This window comes from Salvelinus alpinus, chromosome 17, assembly GCF_045679555.1.
Source record: "Salvelinus alpinus chromosome 17, SLU_Salpinus.1, whole genome shotgun sequence".
In the NCBI taxonomy this organism is placed as follows: domain Eukaryota; kingdom Metazoa; phylum Chordata; class Actinopteri; order Salmoniformes; family Salmonidae; genus Salvelinus; species Salvelinus alpinus.
In genome coordinates, this window is record NC_092102.1 from 18,551,660 (window position 1) to 18,569,942 (window position 18,283).

At 41.8% G+C, this 18,283-nt stretch overlaps 1 protein-coding gene across 6 annotated transcripts in view; it reads left to right on the forward strand.

Annotated features, from left to right (window-relative positions):
- Nucleotides 1–18,283, forward strand: part of LOC139542371 (C4b-binding protein-like) — an 80,978-nt gene that overhangs the window by 55,975 nt on the left and 6,720 nt on the right. For all 6 annotated transcript variants that reach the window (XM_071347713.1, XM_071347715.1, XM_071347719.1 and 3 more), the window contains exon 9: nucleotides 15,326–15,502. In XM_071347713.1, coding sequence (XP_071203814.1) covers nucleotides 15,326–15,502 — 177 coding nt within the window. The remainder of the gene's footprint in view (nucleotides 1–15,325; nucleotides 15,503–18,283) is intronic.

Sequence of the window (18,283 nt, forward strand, 5' to 3'; positions counted from 1 at the left end):
CTTGTTTTTCATGGTCTGAGAGTCCTTTTAGGTCCCTTTTGGCAAACTCCAAGTGGGCTGTCATGTGCCTTTCACTGAGGATTGGCTTCTGTCTGGCCACTACCATAAAGGCCTGATTGGTGGAGTGCTGCAGAGATTGTTGTCCTTCTGGAAGGTTCTCCCATCTCCAAAGAGGACCTCAGGAGCTGTCAGTGTCCATCGGATTCTTGGTCACCTCCCTGACCAAGGCCCTTCAACCCCGTTTGCTCAGTTTGGCCGGGCGGCCAGCTCTAGGAAGAGTCTTGGTGGTTCAGAACTTCTTCCATTTAAGAATGATGGAGTCCACTGTGTTCTTGGGGACCTTCAATGCTGCAGAAATGTTTTGGTACCCTTTCCCAGATCTGTGCCTCGACACAATCCTGTCTCGGAGCTCTACAGACAATTCCTTCAACCTCACTGCTTGGTCTTTGCTCTGACATGCACTGTCAACTGTGGGACCTTTTTATATAGACAGGTGTGTGCCTTTCCAAATCATGTCCAATCAATTAAATTTACCACAGGTGGACTCCAATCAAGTTGTAGAAACATCTCAATGATGATCAATGGAAACAGTATGCACCTGAGCTCAATTTATAGTCTCTTAGCAAAGGGTCTGAAATGTAAACCAAGGTATTTCTGTTTAATTTTTTATATATTTGCAAAATGTTCTAAACCTGTTTTCACTGTTATTATGGGATGTGGATTGATTAGGAAAAACACATATTTAATCAATTTTAGAATAAGGCTGTAACGTAACAACATGTGGAAAAAGTAAAGGGATCTGAATGCTTTCTGTGTGTGTGTGTGTGTAAAACATTTAATCACAGGTAAGACGTTTAGCTAGCTTATCTTGGCTAGCTTAACCCTTACAAAATAAGTTGGCAGTCTTGGTACAGTCCACTGCACTTTTACTGCAGTTTCAAAACGGCAATCTTTTTTTTCTATGGGAATATTCCGGTAGCTAGCTAGCACTCACTCAATTGGCTCTTAGCATTGTCATGAAAAGGGGCACGATGTAATCCCCATAATATTATGTTTTTAGTAGTGAGAAGGCAATGTTGAACATTTTTAGACATGTACTATTCTTAAATGTACTTTTGTAATTGACTAAAACAAGCAGACTACAAGAAAATTGTTTTTCAAAGTCTGCAGTAAGCCGATGGGGTAACCACAGGTTGTCTTCCCCACAGGCGCGCAGGGTCATAATGATATATCTAATACCGACTGGGTCTATTGCTATTGGAGAAGCAGTTTTAGCATATCTTCATACTGTACTGTTTTTGCTTATACCACAGTTTTCAAACCTAGAGGCGCAATGTGTTTGCGACAACGTTTTTTGGGGTTAGTTATCAATGCCTATCTGTGTCGTTTACAATGGGAGCAAAGGAAGCATAGTGGGCAAAGCCAAGCACGAGCTAGCGAGATCCTATTGGCTCATTATAGCATGTATTTGTATATTTCCGTTACGGAACGCCTCCTCTGAAGTGTATCTGTGCACAAACTCAATTCAACCTTGCACTCCTTCTAAACAATGTCATTTTTTTTCAACTTTGGCAAAGCTTCAAGTCTTATCAAATTTAGTACAATGTGTTCGTAACAGATTATAGTTTTGGGAACATACATGTATTGATCAGATGTTTCATTGATGAGAAAATGTGCAGAATGTCAGCCCAGTTTCGCTCCTCTGGCTTTCTGTCCGACTCCCACACGCTACCACAAGAACTGGTCCTGAACCCAACCACAGTCCTGCAATGTTATTTTAGGTGTACAGTACCAGTCAAGTTTTAGAACACCTATGCATTCAATGGGGTTTCTTTATTTGTATTATTTTCTACATTGTAAATGAATAGTGAAGACATCAAAACTATGAAATAACACATATGGAATCATGTAACCAATTTATTTTTATATTTGAGATTCTTCAAATAGCCACCCTTTGCCTTGATGACAGCTTTGCACACTCTTGGCATTCTCTCAACCAGCTTCATGGGGTAGTCACCTGAAATGCATTTCAATTAACAGGTGTGCCTTGTTCATTTTGTGAAATGTATTTTCTTAATGCGTTTGAGCCAATCAGTTGTGTTGTGACAAGGTAGCTGTGGTATACAGAAGATAGACCTATTTGGTAAAAGACCAAGTCCATATTATGGCAAGAACAGCTCAGATAAGCAAAGAGAAACGACAGTCCATCATTACTTTAAGACATGAAGGTCAGTCATTCCGCAAAATATCAAGAACTTAAAATGTTTCTTCAAGTGCAGTCGTAAAAACCATCAAGCGCTATGATGAAACTGGCTCTCATGAGGACCGCCACAGGAAAGGAAGACCCAGAGTTACCTCTGCTACAGAGGACATGTTCATTAGTTACCAGCCTCAAATTGCAGCCCAAATAAATGCTTCACAGAGTTCAAGTAACAGACACATCTCAACATCAACTGTTCAGAGGAGACTGCATGAATCAGTCCTTCATGGTCGAATTGCTGCAAAGAAACCACTGTTAAAGGACACCAATAAAGAAACACGCGCAATGGACATTAAACCGGTTGAAATCTGTCCTTTGGTCTGAGTCCAAATTTGAGATTTTTGGTTCCAACTGCCGTGTCTTTGTGAGACGCAGAGTAGGTGAACGGATGATCTTTGCATGTGTGTTTCCCACCATGAAGCATGGTGGGGGTGTGGGCGTGCTTTGCGGGTGACACGGTCTGTGATTTATTTAGAATTCAAGGGACACTCAAACAGCATGGCTACCACAGCATTCTGCAGCGACACGCCATCCCATCTCGTTTGCTTTGTTTTTATTTTTATTTAACCTTTATTTAACTAGGCAAGCTTAGTGGGACTATCCATTTGTTTTTCAACAGGACAATGACCCCAAACACACCTCCAGGCTGTGTAAGGGTTATTTGACCAAGGAGAGTAATGGAGACTGTATCAGATGACTTGGCCTCCACATTCATCTGACCTCAACCCAATAGAGATGGTTTGGGATGAGTTAGACTACAGAGTGAAGGAAAAGCCAACAAGTGCTCAGCATATGTGGGAACTCCTTCAAGACTGTTGGAAAAGCATTCCAGGTGAAGCTGGTTGAGAGAATACCAAGTGGGTGCAAAGCTGTCATCAAGGTAAAGAGTGGTTACTTTGAATATGAAATATATTTTTATAAAATTAAACTTTCTTCTTTCGCCTACTCAAGTGGCCTATTTTAGGACGCAAATATGGGTATTCGGACACGGCCAGTGTCTCCTGGTGTCCTAGCTAGCTTCTTCTGCAGGGTTTATCAGTGGTTGGCATCCAACGTTATGTACTGGAGCACCCCCAATAGAAGTATAAAGAGGAGTTCGTACAGAAATGCCCACATGCAGGAACGCCCTTACTTGCGAGCCGCAATACGCCCTTCTCGACCGGGTTAGAAATTTGGCAAGTCTGTGAAGTGAAAAATTCGAAAGGCAACCTAGATTCGAGCCACTGTCTTTATATAGCTGAGCCTGTCATTACTACAACCGTGTGACACTGACACGTTAACATTTTTTGTTAAGACCAATTTTATATGGAATAGGAGTGCCTTTTCAGTTGACGACATGCGCAGTTCAGTGCGACGCGACTGGTAGACCAGACGACGCGTTTCTTCGCGTGAGCTATGCTAGATAACGTTGCCATGACATAGCATTTTTTAAAAACCTTTTATTTAACTTTGCAAGTCAGTTAAGAACAACTTACAATGACGGCCTACACCGGCCAAACCCGGACGACGCTGGGCCAATTGTACGCCGCACTATGGCACTCCCAATCCCTGCCGGTTGTGATACAGCCTGTATATCTTCATACTGTACTGTCTTTGCTTATACCATCTATGGTTTGAAGCATTGGCTCACGTCAGATTGCGCGACGGCCGTCTGCACCGATAGTATACTGAAATTATATCGAATAACACACATTAGTTTTCATTATCGTTAATGTTCTGATTAGTGTGCCGAATTCTGCAGCACAGCTGACGGTTCTAGCTGCGACGTCATCGCGTTGGCCAAATGATACAGAGTAGTGAGACAGTGCCAGTTGTCAGTCAGATGCATGGTGATTTCTTAGAACAGTCCCGTATCTTTAGTGGCATACAACTTCATCAACAAGCTGGCAAACTAGCTACCGTAATGGTCAAACAAGCTAGCACAAGGCTGCTAGCTGGGGCAAGAGGAGCTGATCAAGCATGTTTTTCCGTAGGAGCCAGCAAAGATGGTTCACTCAGGCTGTTTACATTTGGGGAAAAATTCTGGTCTACTTAATGGGGTGGGTCTCCTATAGACACCAATGCACTAGTAACTGAGTCTGATCTAATTAGTTAATTTGCCTTTAATTGAACCAGAAAAAAACAGAGTGGGGTATCTCGCTTCCACTTCCGTCTCTGGTAACCAGTGCTTTATATCTGCGTGATTTTCAAAACTAAGAACTAGTGTTTGGAGAATGAGCAAAATCTCAATTTTAAGAGATGCTGATTTCAAGACAGCTCAAAACTAACATTTTCGACTTGGAAACCCACTGTAGAAAAATGAGCTCAGAGCTTCCCACTTGGAAAATATCAGAATCGACCAATGGGAAGCTTTACGCAAAATACGTACGTAAATGTTAACCCTTCGAGTGTCTGAGTTGTCTTGAAAGCACCATGAGTTCCACGTTTAGTTAGACACATGGCTCCTGGCAACTGCGTGTCGGGTTAGAATGAGGCCATCTGACGTGAGACAATGTGGGTTTTGAAGGTGTTGTCTCCAGTATTTGTCCACCTTGGTCATTCAATTTTGTCTCCTTTGTTTTCAGGTCAAGACTGCTCCAAACCCATACCGTTAGAAGGGTCAAACATGGTTTTTACATCAACTGAAGAGACATTTGGAGATGGAACAAAAGCAACTTTTGAGTGTGCAACTGGATATGTCAGTGCAGGAGGGTCTCGATCAGTCACCTGTACTGCTGGCGTGTGGAGTACAGTGAAACGGACATGCGAATGTAATTCCAATAATTGTATTTTATTGTGCTAAAAAGTTTGGCCATATTCCTGTAAATGTTTTTAGTAATACAAATAAATAGTCTCCCACTCTATATAAGCTCCCAGTTATTTATTGGGTAAACCACCAATGTTTCAGTATCACTGCCTTCTTCAGGGTAATATCATGAATGCTTGAACCAGGGCTGCGTTCAGTAAATGTTTACATTCTGGAGCGTTCAATTAAACGGAAACGGTGCTGTACAGAACGACCTGTTGAAAAACCTGGAGGGGTTGGGGAGCCTTGTCATCGTGGCTCTGTCCTTTTTAAATACGTCACTCATTGCTTCAAGCCACACGGGAGCAAATGTACCTCAAAGTCTGTTCCAGAGCGATTTGGGGAAACGTGATGTTCAGCACAAACCGTTCTGCAATGTAGCAACCGTTCGAGCGAACTGAACGCACCTCAGGTTATATAGACAAACTGTTTGTGCAACCAGTGACAATAGTGAGGTGTGTCATAATAAAAACATCCCTGTTAGTGGTGTCATCTCATGCAAGACACATGGAGGAATCCACCTCCCCACCTGTCCATGTGGGAAAACCCATGTAGGACAAAGGGGGGAAAAAATTAAAACAAGGCATAGCCGAACACCGCAGCTCAATCAGGTGTAAGAACACTGACTACCCAGTAGCAGCCCACTCTGTTGAAGCTAACCATCCTATCTCGTTCATCAAATACAGAATGGTATCGAGCATGTTACCCTACCAAGGAGAGGCGGTAACATTGAGACCCTACTACTACAGAGGGAGGCCTCCTGGATCTCCTATACAAAAATACTAGTGGTCTGAATGTTGACTTGGACCTCAGGCCCTTTTCTATAAACAAGTCCCCCTTTTTTTATGACCAGGTCTGCTAAATGAACATGTTCTTTCCACAGCTTATCAGCGTGCAGCCAGATGTTTCCTGGTAGAGATGCTTATTATGCATTGCGTTTGAACCAAAGGATTGCATGTAACTAAGATGAAATTAATTGGAAACAATTAAATATATATGAAATAGTAATGCATTTTCATGTTAATAGTATGTACAATATCTAATCATGTTGTAATATGATGAAAACAATAGCCTAATATATTTAACATGCTGTAAACTATTGTCTTTTAACAGTAACTTTTTCATCCTCACCACCCTAATTACTATGACATATTCCTCACTAGTCAATGGTTGCATTAATTGCACTGGTTGTTTATATAAGCTGGTTCAAGCATTCATGATATTACCCTGAAGAAGGCACAGTGATGCAGAAAGTTGGTGGTTTACCCAATAAATTACTGGGAGCTTGTGTATACAGTGTGCAACTCTCTTATTTATTTTTTATAGCCTATAGTTTACTCACCGTTAGTCAGCACCTCCTCTAACTCTTTTGGGTATGCACCAGTTCATGCTCTTCACTAAACAGTTTTTACCCACCCACTCACAACTTGATATATTCATTGCCCATTCATAAAACTCACTGAAAAAGTAGCCTAGCCTGGAATCTGGACCTGTTTTGTTTCAACATTCCACTCCTTGCCACTCCATGTCATGTTTGGCATATGAAACAGAGTGGCAAGGAGTGGGATGTTGGCACAAAACAGGTCAGGCTAGCCTACATTTCCTCCGTACATGACTATTTTTCTTTATGGTTGTTTCAGTAAGGCCGTGTGGCTCACCAGGAGAAGTGCTAAACGGCCGATATAATCTCTCGGGGGTTCTGTTTGGCGCCAGGGCTGTTGCTTTCTGTGACACTGGGTCAGTGCAAGGCTATTTGCCTCATATCTCTCTGTCTCTGTCTCTCTGTGTCTCTCATAGGGCTGATCCATAGAGAGAGCACTCATCTTTGTATCTGTGCCATTATAGCATCTGTGACCCCTACGTTTTAAAGTTGTCCATTTTTATTCTTCTTCACTGGGCTCCTAACTCATAGCAATCCCCACCCAGTTGGCTATTTTAAAATGCTGGAAGCCATATTAGCAATGTCCATGATGAGTCTATCTTCATGGGCTGAACTAAGTGCTTTAACATGTCAACTGTCATGCTTCACAAAGCTGTTCATTTGTAGGTCTAATTTTATGATTTCCAGGTAGGCCTTAATCAAACTTCCCCTCCCTAAAAGCTGAAGGAAATGTTTAATGTTTAGCCTATGATCTTCCTTTACTATCTTGCTTGAGATCAGAGTTGTCTCTGTTGTAACCCTTGCTATCCTAAAATGAATGCTCCAAATACTGTCTAATCATTCACTTTTTCAGCTATACACTTGTGGGCAGCGGTGTAAGGAACTGTTTGGTTGGAGGCTGGGATGGCAGAGTTCCTGTATGTGAAGGTTAGTCATCTGAAGGAGCATGTCAAGTGAAAATAACAATAACGTAACAGTTCTACGCTTGTGCCTAGATCAAAACTGTTCATGCTGTTGTGTTCTACTCTGCAGTGGTGAAGTGTGGAAAGCCCCCCACCATTGTCAACGGTGGACCTGTTATCCCACCTGAAGACGAGTACAGCTATAGAAGTGTTGTGGAATATAGCTGTGAGAAGGAATTCACTCTGGTTGGAACTAAATCCATAGTCTGTGAAAAGGACGGAGAATTCCAGCCAGCTCCACCTGAGTGTAAAAGTACGTTGAAAGCTTGCCTTTGTACCCCCTTCTGTTTTAAACAGTCACAATTATGGTTGTTAACAAAACATAGAACTGTTCGTATGAACTGTTCACACTGATAAGATATTGTAATCAGATTACAGATACTTTTGAAAACTAGATTACTTCTTGGATTATTTGACTTCAGAAAGGATTCAACACCTTTCTGTTTTCTCAATGACATTCAATTCAGCTTTGAAAAACGGAGCAATTTTTAAGTTTGTTCCATCTGAGCGAGTCTGACCACAAGTCAGAGACCACTATGATGACACCCCAAATGCGTTTGATGAATCCTTTGTCTACTTCTAATGCCTCGTAAAGAGAAAGTAATCAGATTACATTACTCTACCTCACAATCATGAGCACAGTCAGGGTCCAGATGACCTATTTTAAAAAATAAATTACAAAAATATCACTATCTAGCCTGATAATATATATTTTTTAACATAAGCAGAGATGTGCGTGGGACATTTAAGTGATAATGCCCAAGAAGCCGGTGTTTGAAGAATGTATTGGCATGGATGTTGTTCGTTTTTGTCGAGTGCCGGCAAACCGTGCCAATATATCCTCCAAACACCGGCGTCGAGGACATTATCACTTTTATACAAGTTACCAACATATTCAAATAATGATTGATATATTTTCATAAAAAATGTTATTAAAATTGTATTAATTTATTCATACTATTTCATCTTTCCACAAGATATATTCCTGACACAAATGTAGGTTTGCTAGAGACGCAACCGTCATTCAGTCTTTTGTTCTGTATCTATGGACGCGACACAGTCGTTCGTTCTAAATGCCATACTGGCTGGCAATGGTCTTATCCCTTGCTTACAGTTAACTTATTCACGTCAAAGTGGAGCCAGAATAACAGCAAAGCATTTGCATTTGTTTAAGCTGTTTTCTAGTTAGCTTTATTTGGATACATCTATAACAATGAGCTTGTCAGGACACTGAAGAAAGACAAGCCATGACATTAATTTGAGGTGATTTTAATAAACAAAACCATACTCTTTGTTATCCACCACAGCTGACATAGCTATAGCTACTTATTGTACCGGTATGTCAGATTTTATCTGTACATTCACCTGGATGGTTAAAATATCTGTCGGAGTCTGTGCTACTACTTCTGCTGCCTTGCTTCAGTCTTTTGGGTGTTGATGGTGCTGCAGTATTCTCTTTGTTTTCGGCCAGGATGTTGCTCGAGTGTTTTCTGTCTGTCGGTGAGGGATGCCAGTAGCTATGGAGCAAACCTTCGCACCGATGCCCACTCACTGACATAATCTCCCTCGCTTCTAAACCAGCATTGGCCAGTTTCTGGACTGTCGTGGTCCTGATGCTGTGATTTGTGTATGTAGTTGTTCCTGCTGCCCTGCAGATCTTGGGTAGAAGTGCTGCCAGATAGTTCACGCCCATCGGCTCTGACATGTACCAGATCGAGTCCCCGATACACCCTCCTCTCCTTGGGTGGAGATAAAATACAAGGGCGTTATCCAGGCATTTCGATAGATATTTCTCCAGTGATGCCACCGGGCACAGTGGGTTCCCTGGCTGCTCGAACATGAATCCCCTCTTGGACTCCCAGCCCCTCTCCCTTGGGTCCAGATAATTCTTTGTGGCCTCGTTATATGCGAGAGTGGCGTATCTGAGAGAGAGAATGCGTTATTGTTTTCCAGTGGCCTAATTACGAGTGCAACTTAGAATTAACCCAAACAGACTATCAACAACATACCGTTCTCGTCTGTTTTCACGAGGAATGAGTTGGGCTTTAGTTGTCTGTTTTCCTCTTCTACCCCAGGTGTAACTGGAGGTCGAACCACACTTTTTGGACCAAACCCCCTGGTGTACCGGGATTCAGAGCCTGGGAGTTTTGGAACAGGGCCATGTCCTTATCGGTGTTTTGAGGGTAGCTGTTTGTGATATTTTCCTTGCTGCCTTAGCTGTTTGATTTTGCCCAGAAATACATGGTTATAAATGGTAAATTCAGTGTCCTTCATAAGGCACCAGCTGTGACTGATGGGTGGGTCATTTAGAAACCGGTTGAGCCCATTACGGAGTGCCAGGTAGCTACTTATGCTGTACTGCTCACCCTTCCCATTTCGTACATTTCCATAAAACTGTCGGAAAAGGATGTTAAACTCTTCCTTAGTGACAGTTTTGAAGTCAACAACTTTTTTCTTCTCTGCTAGCCAGCCCTCGAAGCAACGCACAGCCCAGTTTGTATTCTTAACTGTTTTTTTCTCTCTAGGTCATTCAATGCAGTATCCCCCAAATCTGCATGCCTGGGTATTTTTGCCATCTCTTTTTCTGATTCATCAATAGTCTTGCTGACAAAAATATCCAAAAAGGTTCCACTCATCCATTTTAGTTTTGGCAGCAAAGTATCGATTTAGCCAGTCAACTGAAAGTTTTGTATGTTGCTATGACAACCAGCTCAAATAGCTGTCTGTCTCTCATTCGGACACGTTCACTTTATATGGGACAATGGAGATCGCAATTCAGTATTGAGAAGGTTGGAGAGACAGACGGTAAGGTTTATACATCTCTGCTGTTGAAAACCAAATGCTAGTCTAAAAGAAATGGGAGATAATGTCTAGATGCTTTTTAAGTTTATAAATCAAATTATATTTGTCACATGCGCCAAATTCAACAGGTGTAGACCTTACAGTGAAATGCTTACTTATGTCTTGTCTTTACTATCATTAAATGTGAAGACTGTTATTTTATCAAATCAGTTTTCTATGTGTAATTATTATTACGTGATTAATCTGATCAGAAACTTTAATCAACTAGGAAGTCGGGGAACCACGGGAAATTGTTTAGTCCTTATATCGACTCTTCAGATATTTTCATATCTTATCGAGTACAGTCTTCTATTAATGATTATTAATCTTTACCTTCCATCAGTCTCATGCCAAACGTCGTAAAATTCTTGGTTATGTGCACGAACCCTAGTATAAATTATGAATCAACGATATACAAATTGGCTTATTTATTTACTAACTAAATAATCACAGAAATACATAAACGCACACAATTAGTTCATACATCGTGTTGCTACATTGTACAAAGAAAAGTCCCTAGCGGGCGAAACCAATATGATGGCTTGGTAAACAAATAATAGGGGCAGTGTGGCAGTTCAAGAGCGGGAAACTCATAGAGGATTACTACACTCATAGAAATTGCTAATACTTTACATGAAGGATGACCGCTCATTCGAAAATAAATTGCAATTGACATATTTACACGTATTTCTTGCTGTCTCTCTCTGTGGTCGCCGGTCCGTCTGCTGGAGAGAGTCGACAAAAGTCTCTGCTTGTGTTTCCCCGAAAATTGGTTTGTCTTTTGTGGTTGTAGGTGGTTAGAATGGATACTTTAGAGTACCGTTCATAAATGATCTCATAGAATAGATGCTTCGGCGGTTGTCAGTATTCTCGTTCTAGACTTGCGTCATTTTTAGCAGCAGACTAGTAATTATACGTCTAAAATTTGCTCTTATTCTGTAGGGATCGATAGTCTCAGAGTTTAACCATTTCTAGCCGTGTAGCCAATGCTTCACATGGTATAGTCTTGTCCTTTGGTAGAGTTGTAGTTTAAACCACTTCACACACCAGCATCACCTAGCTTGTTTTAGTCTTAGAAATTCAACCATTTGCAACTTTAGCTTACACCGGGGTTTCCGTGGTCTGGTGTGAATTTCATCAGTAGTGGGTTTTATACATTTTAGTAGAAAAGTGTGGTTCCGTGACGCCGACGTAATGTCTATGCTCACGTGGGCCATGATCTACACCCAGAAAGGGCCACGTCATGACTCTTACAAGCCCTTAACCAACAAAGTTAAGAAACGTGTTAAGTAGAAAAATAAAAGTAACAAATAAATAAACAGTAGCAGTAAAATAACAATAGCAAGGCTATATACAGAAGGTACCAGTACAAAGTCAATGCGTTAGTCGAGGTAATTGAGATATGTACATGTAGGTAGAGTTAAAGTGACCATGCCAAGATAAAAAACAGAGTAGCAGCAGCGTAAAGAGGGGTCTGGGTAGCCCTTTGATTAGCTCTTCAGGAGTCTTATGGCTTGGGGGTAGAAGCTGTTAAGAAGCCTCTTGGACCTAGACTTGGCGCTCAGGTACCACTTGCCATGCGATAGCAGAGAGAACAGTCTATGACTAGGGTGGCTGCCGTCTATGAACATTTTTTAGGGCCTTCCTCTGACACCGCCTTGTATAGAGGTCCTGGATGGCAGGAAGCTTGGCCCCAGTGATGTACTGGCCGTACGCACTACCTTCTATTGTACCTTGTGGTTGGAGGCCGAGCAGTTACCATACCAGGCAGTGATGCAACCGGTCAGGATGCTCTCGATGGTGCAGAACCTTTTGAGGATCTGAGGACCCATGCCAAATCTTTTCAGTCTCCTGAGGGGGAATAGACTGTCGTGCCCTCTTCACGACTGTCTTGGTGGTCTTGGACCATGTTAGTTTATTGGTGATGTGGACACCAAGGAACTTGAAGCTCTCAACCTGCTCCACTGCAGCCCCGTCGATGAGAGTGGAGGTGTGCACGGTTCTCCTTTTCCTGTAGTCCACAATCATCTCCTTAGTCTTGATCACGTTGATGGAGAGGTTGTTGTCCTAGCACCACACAGCCAGGTCTCTGACCTCCTCCCTATAGGCTGTCTCATCGTTGTTGGTGATCAAGCCTACCACTGTTGTCATCAGCAAACGTGATGATGGTGTTGGAGTCGTGCCTCCCATGCAGTCATGAGTGAACAGGGAATACGGAGGGGACTGAGCACGCACCCCTGAGGGGCCCAGTTTTGAGGATCAGCATGGCGGATGTGTTGTTACCTACCCTTACCACCTAGGGGCAGCCTGTCAGGAAGTCCAGGATCCAGTTGCAGAGGGAGGTGTTTAGTCCCAGGGTCCTTAGCTTAGTGATGAGCTTTGAGGGCACTATAGTGTTGAACGCTGAGCTGTAGTCAATGAATAGCATTCTCACGTAGGTGTTCCTTTTGTCCAGGTGGGAAAGGGCAGTGTTGAGTGCAATAGAGATTGCGTCATCTGTGGATCTGTTGGGGCGGTATGCAAATTGGAGTGGGTCTAGGGTTTCTGGGATAATGGTGTTGTGTGCCATGATCAGCCTATTAAAGCACTTCATGGCTACAGACGTGAGTGCTACGGGTTTGTAGTCATTTATGCAGGTTACCTTAGTGTTCTTGGGCACAGCGACTATTGTGGTCTGCTTGAAACATGTTGTTATTACAGACTCCATCAGGGACAGGTTAAATGTCAGTGAAGACACTTTATTTCTTATTTAACCTTTATTTAACTAGGCAAGTCAGTTAAGAACAAATTCTTATTTTCAATGACGGCCTACACTAGCCAAACCCCCGGACGAATCTGGGCAAATTGGGCGGCGCCCTATCTCAATCATGGCCGGTGTGATACAGCCTGGATTAAAACCAGGGTGTCTGTAGTGACGCCTCAAGCACTGGGTTGCAGTGTCCTAGACCGCTGCACCACTCGGGAGCAACTTGCCAGTTGGTCAGCGCATGCTCGCAGTACACGTCCTGGTAATCCATCTGGCTCTGCAGCCTTGTGAATGTTGACCTGTTTAAAAGGTCTTACTCACATCAGCTACGGAGAGAGTGATCACACAGTTGTCCGGAACAGCTGATGCTCTCATGCATCCTTCAGTTTTACTTGTGTTGAAGCGATTATAGAAGTAATTTAGCTCGTCTGGTAGGCTTGTGTCACTGGGCAGCTCGCGGCTGTGCTTCCCTTTGTAGTCTGTAATAGTTTGCAAGCCCTGCCACTTCCGACGAGCATCGGAGCCGGTGTAGTACGACTCAATCTTAGTCCTGTATTGACACTTTGCCTGTTTGATGGTTCGTCGCAGGGCATAGCATGATTTCTGATAAGCTTACGGGATAGAGGCCCGTTCATTGAAAGCAGCAGCTCTACCCTTTAGTTCAGTACGGATGTTGCCTGTAATCCATGGCTTCTGGTTGGGGTATGTACGTACAGTCACTGTGGGGACGACATCATCGATGCACTTATTGATGAAGCCAGTGAATGCCATCGGAAGAATCCCGGAACATATTCCAGTCTGTGCTAGCAAAACAGTCCTGTTGCTTAGCATCTGCTTCATCTGACCACTTCCTTATTGACCGAGTCACTGGTGCTTTAGTTTTTGTTTGTAAGCAGGAATCAGGAGGATAGAATTTTGGTCAGATCTCCCTCGCCAAATGGAGGGCAAGGGAGAGCTTTGTACGTGTCTCTGTGTGGAGTAAAGGTGTTCTATATCTCTATATCTCTATATATCTCTCTATCTCTCTCTCTCTCTCTCTCTCTCTCTCTCTCTCTCTCTCTCTCTCTCTCTCTCTCGCTCTGTCTCTGTCTGTGTGCACATTGAACATGCTGATAGAAATGAGGTAAAACAGATTTGAGTTTCCCTACATTAAAGTCCCCAGCCTCTAGGTGCGCCGTCTCAGGATGTGCTTTCCTGTTTGCGTATGGCCGTGTACAGCTCATTGAGTGCGGTCTTAATGCCAGTGTTGGTATGTAGACAGCTATGAAAAATACACAAACTCTCTTGGTAAATAGTGTGGTCTTCAGCTTATGAGAGACTCTACCTCAGGCAAGCAAAACCTCGAGACTTCCTTAGATTTCGTGCACCAGCTGTTGTTTACAAATATACATGGACTGCCACCCCTTGTCTTAGCAGAGGCCACTGTTCTATCCTGCCGAAAAAGCTTAAAACCCCCCAGCTCTATGTTTATTAATGTCGTCGTTCAGCCACGACTCGGTGAAACATAAGATATTACAGTTTTTAATGTCCTGTTGGTAGGATATACGTGATCGTAGTTTGTCTATTTTATTATTGATTGATTGTACGTTGGCTAATAGGACCGATGGTGAAGGTAGATTACCCTCTCAGTGACGGATCCTAACAAGCCACCCGGATCTCCGTCCACGATACCTCTGTCTCTTTCTCCTGCGAATTACAGGGATAAGGGCCTTGTCTGAAGTAAATTGAAGAAAAAGTATTCCCCCAGTATGGGGTGAGTAATCACTGTCCTGATATCTAGAAGCTCTTTTCGGTCATAAGACACGGTGGCAGAAACGTCATCAACAAAATAACTTACAAATAAAGCAAAAAAACATACACAATTGGTTACGGGATCGTAAAACGGCAGCCATCTCCTTCCGCGCCATTATTCATACATTTCCTGGCAGGGTTGATGAGACAGTGGATTGCGCAGTGAGATGGAACATAGTAAATAGGCATTTCAACGTCATAGATTTAGCAGGTGGTATCTTGTGAAATACACAGGCTGGAATGCAGTTTTATCCAATCAGCATTCAGGATTAGACCCACCTGTTGTATAAACATACAACACAGGCTAATAGAGCAGTCTAAAACATGGTTTATGTGTACTGTGGGCCTATTCTAAAAACCATGATGCAACATTGAGCTCAGACGAAGTGTGTAACAAACTAGCTTATTTATTGAAGGCCTAGTTCCAGAATTTAGAAATATGTGGTTATAGCAAAATTGTGATAATATTGCCTTCAAATAGCCTTAAACTAATGAGGAACTTGGGCCCACCTTGTTCACAACAGTAGCTAATGAAATTGCCCTTTGTTTACATCTGCAGTGGTTTCATGTCCTGATCCTGTTGTTGAGAATGGCGTTAGGATTCAAGGTCGTTCGCCCCCCTACAAGCACAAGTCTTATGTCATGTATAAGTGCAACGATGGATTTAAGATGACGGGAGAGGCCAGTCTGACATGTGAAATAGAAGGCTGGTCAGCTTCTATTCCCACATGCAAAGGTAAGACTTGTTTCGGTGTTTGTTATTTAACACACTTTAGCCTATATTTTAACTTAGATATTTTGTGCGTCATTTGGTGTTTAGGACCAGAAGACCAATATGTCAGCAAACAGGGTCAATTCAAAAATTCTATCTTACATAAACATAATGAGACTAGTCTTCATGACAATCATTATTTTTCACCATATGCATGCCTGTGCATAGCAACCTCAGGTAATTATTTTCCCTGAATGCATTAGTTTGGATTTGGTCATTTTGATTTCCATCTATTATTTCCTTCTAGTCCATTCCTTGCTACTCGCCTGCATGCTTTTTAGGGCTGACCCCAATTATTCGACTGGTTGATTGTCTGGTCAATAATGGGCTGTTGGTCGACCAAGATTGTTTTTAAATTTGTCGAGCAGTAAAATAAATGTATTTATTTATACGGCACACAAGACACCGGTCTTATTCACGCCAGTCTCAGTGAACGAATCTATTGCGGAGGCCGAGACGAATCCATTGCGGAGGCCGCAGGGATGGCACAGTCCAAGAAGGGGAGTGTGGCTGCACATTGCACGTCTCCCTCCAGAATGATTACTCTCTCTTCACCTCAAACAGCAAGCAAACAGTCTGTTTTTACATCCATTGAGAATGACAATAGTTCCTCAATGTATTTGAAAAATCTTTCCAGCTCTCTCCCTTTCAGTAACCCCTCAGCGTGAAAGGGAAAAATGTTATGCTCTGATCCATTGGAAATTTCATAAAATAATAATTCTTATCCCTTGCATAAATTGTCTGTCCTGAGCTCACTGGTGCAGCAAACTGAGGGGCCCAAAATATTTCATACAATGTCAGTCTGGACCCAAGTTAATAGTTGATACAATGTTTCAAGTTTGTTGCAGACTGGCAATGCTTATTAGCCTGTGTAATTTATAGGATATTTATTTTTCATCAGGATATTTTCTACCTGCAGGCTGCAATGTTTTTACGTAGTTGGCAATAGATGTTATTTTTTAGGGTTGTATACTTTTCATTTAGATTTGGATAGAATTTTGATTAATAACATGACAAAGATTGAGATACGAAGACATATTATAAATTAAATGAAACTGTTCCACGAAAAGTGTGCATATGAAAACCATAACTTGGCACGCAGATCAGTAGAAATTGTCAAATAAATTGGAATTCTACATGAGAAAGTTTGCAGACTCCTCGTGTAGCCTATTACTGGCAACTTCAGGAGAGTAACGGCAGAATTTCCGAATGTCAGTAGGAGCGGAAGGAGGATGGTCGAACAGGTTACTTTTTCCCCTTATGGTTATCTTGATCTCTGGCTCCCTCTTCACTCATTTGTTATTTCATCACAGTGAGTTTAAAGTAGAGGTCGACCGATTTTATGATTTTTCAATACCGATTTATTCGAGGACCAAAAAAAGCCGATACCGATTAGTCGGCCGCTTTTTAATAAAAATAAAAAATATATATATATATATATTTGTAATAATGACAATTACAACTACTTAATAAATACATCAATAAAATCAATTTGGTCTCAAATAATGAAACATGTTCATTTTGGTTTAAATAATGCAAAAACAAAGTGGTGGAGAAGAAAGTATAAGTGCAATATGTGCCATGTAAAAAAGCTAACGTTTAAGTTCCTTGCTCCGAACATGAGAACATATGAAAGCTGGTGGTTCCTTTTTAACCTGAGTCTTCAATATTCCCAGGTATGAAGTTTTAGGTTGTAGTTATTATAGGACTATTTCTCGCTATACCATTTGTATTTCATATACCTTTGACTTTTGGAAGTTCTTATAGGCACTATAGTATTGCAAGCCTAATCTCAGGAGTTGATAGGCTTGAAGTCATAAACAGCGCAATGCTTGAAGCACAGTGAAGAGCTGCTGGCAAATGCAGGAAAGTGCTGTTTGAATGAATGCTTACGAGCCTGCTGCTGCCTACCACCGCTCAGTCAGACTGCTCTATCAAATATCAAATCATAGACATAATTGTAATATAATAACACACATAAATACGAGCCTTAGGTCATTAATATGGTCAAATCCGGAAACTATTATTTCGAAAACAAAACGTTTATTCTTTCAGTGAACGGGTGGCATCCTTAAGTCTAAATATTGCTGTTACATTGCACAACCTTCAATGTTATGTCATAATTATGTAAAATTCTGGCAAATGAATTAGTCTTTGTTAGGAAGAAATGGTCTTCACACAGTTCACAACGAGCCAGGCGGCCCAAACTGCTGCATATACCATGACTCTGCTTGCACAGAACGCAAGAGAAGTGACACAATTTCCCTAGTTAAAAGAAATTCATGTTAGCAGGCAATATTAACTAAATATGCAGGTTTAAATATATATACTTGTGTATTGATTTTAAGAAAGGCATTGATGTTTATGGTTAGGTACACTGGTGCAACGACAGTGCTTTTTTTCGCGAATGCGCTTGTTAAATCACCCGTTTGGCGAAGTAGGCTGTGATTCAATGATAAATGAACAGGCACCGCATCGATTATACTCAACGCAGGACAAGCTAGATAAACTAGTAATATCATCAACCATGTGTAGTTAACTAGTGATTATGTTAAGATTGATTGTTTTTTATAATATAAGTTTAATGCTAGCTAACACCTTACCATGGCTCCTTGCTGCACTCGCATAACAGGTAGTCAGCCTGCCATGCAGTCTCCTCGTGGAGTGCAATGTAATCGGCCATAATCGGTGTCCAAAAATGACGATTACCGATTTATAAAAACTTGAAATCGGCCCTAATTAATC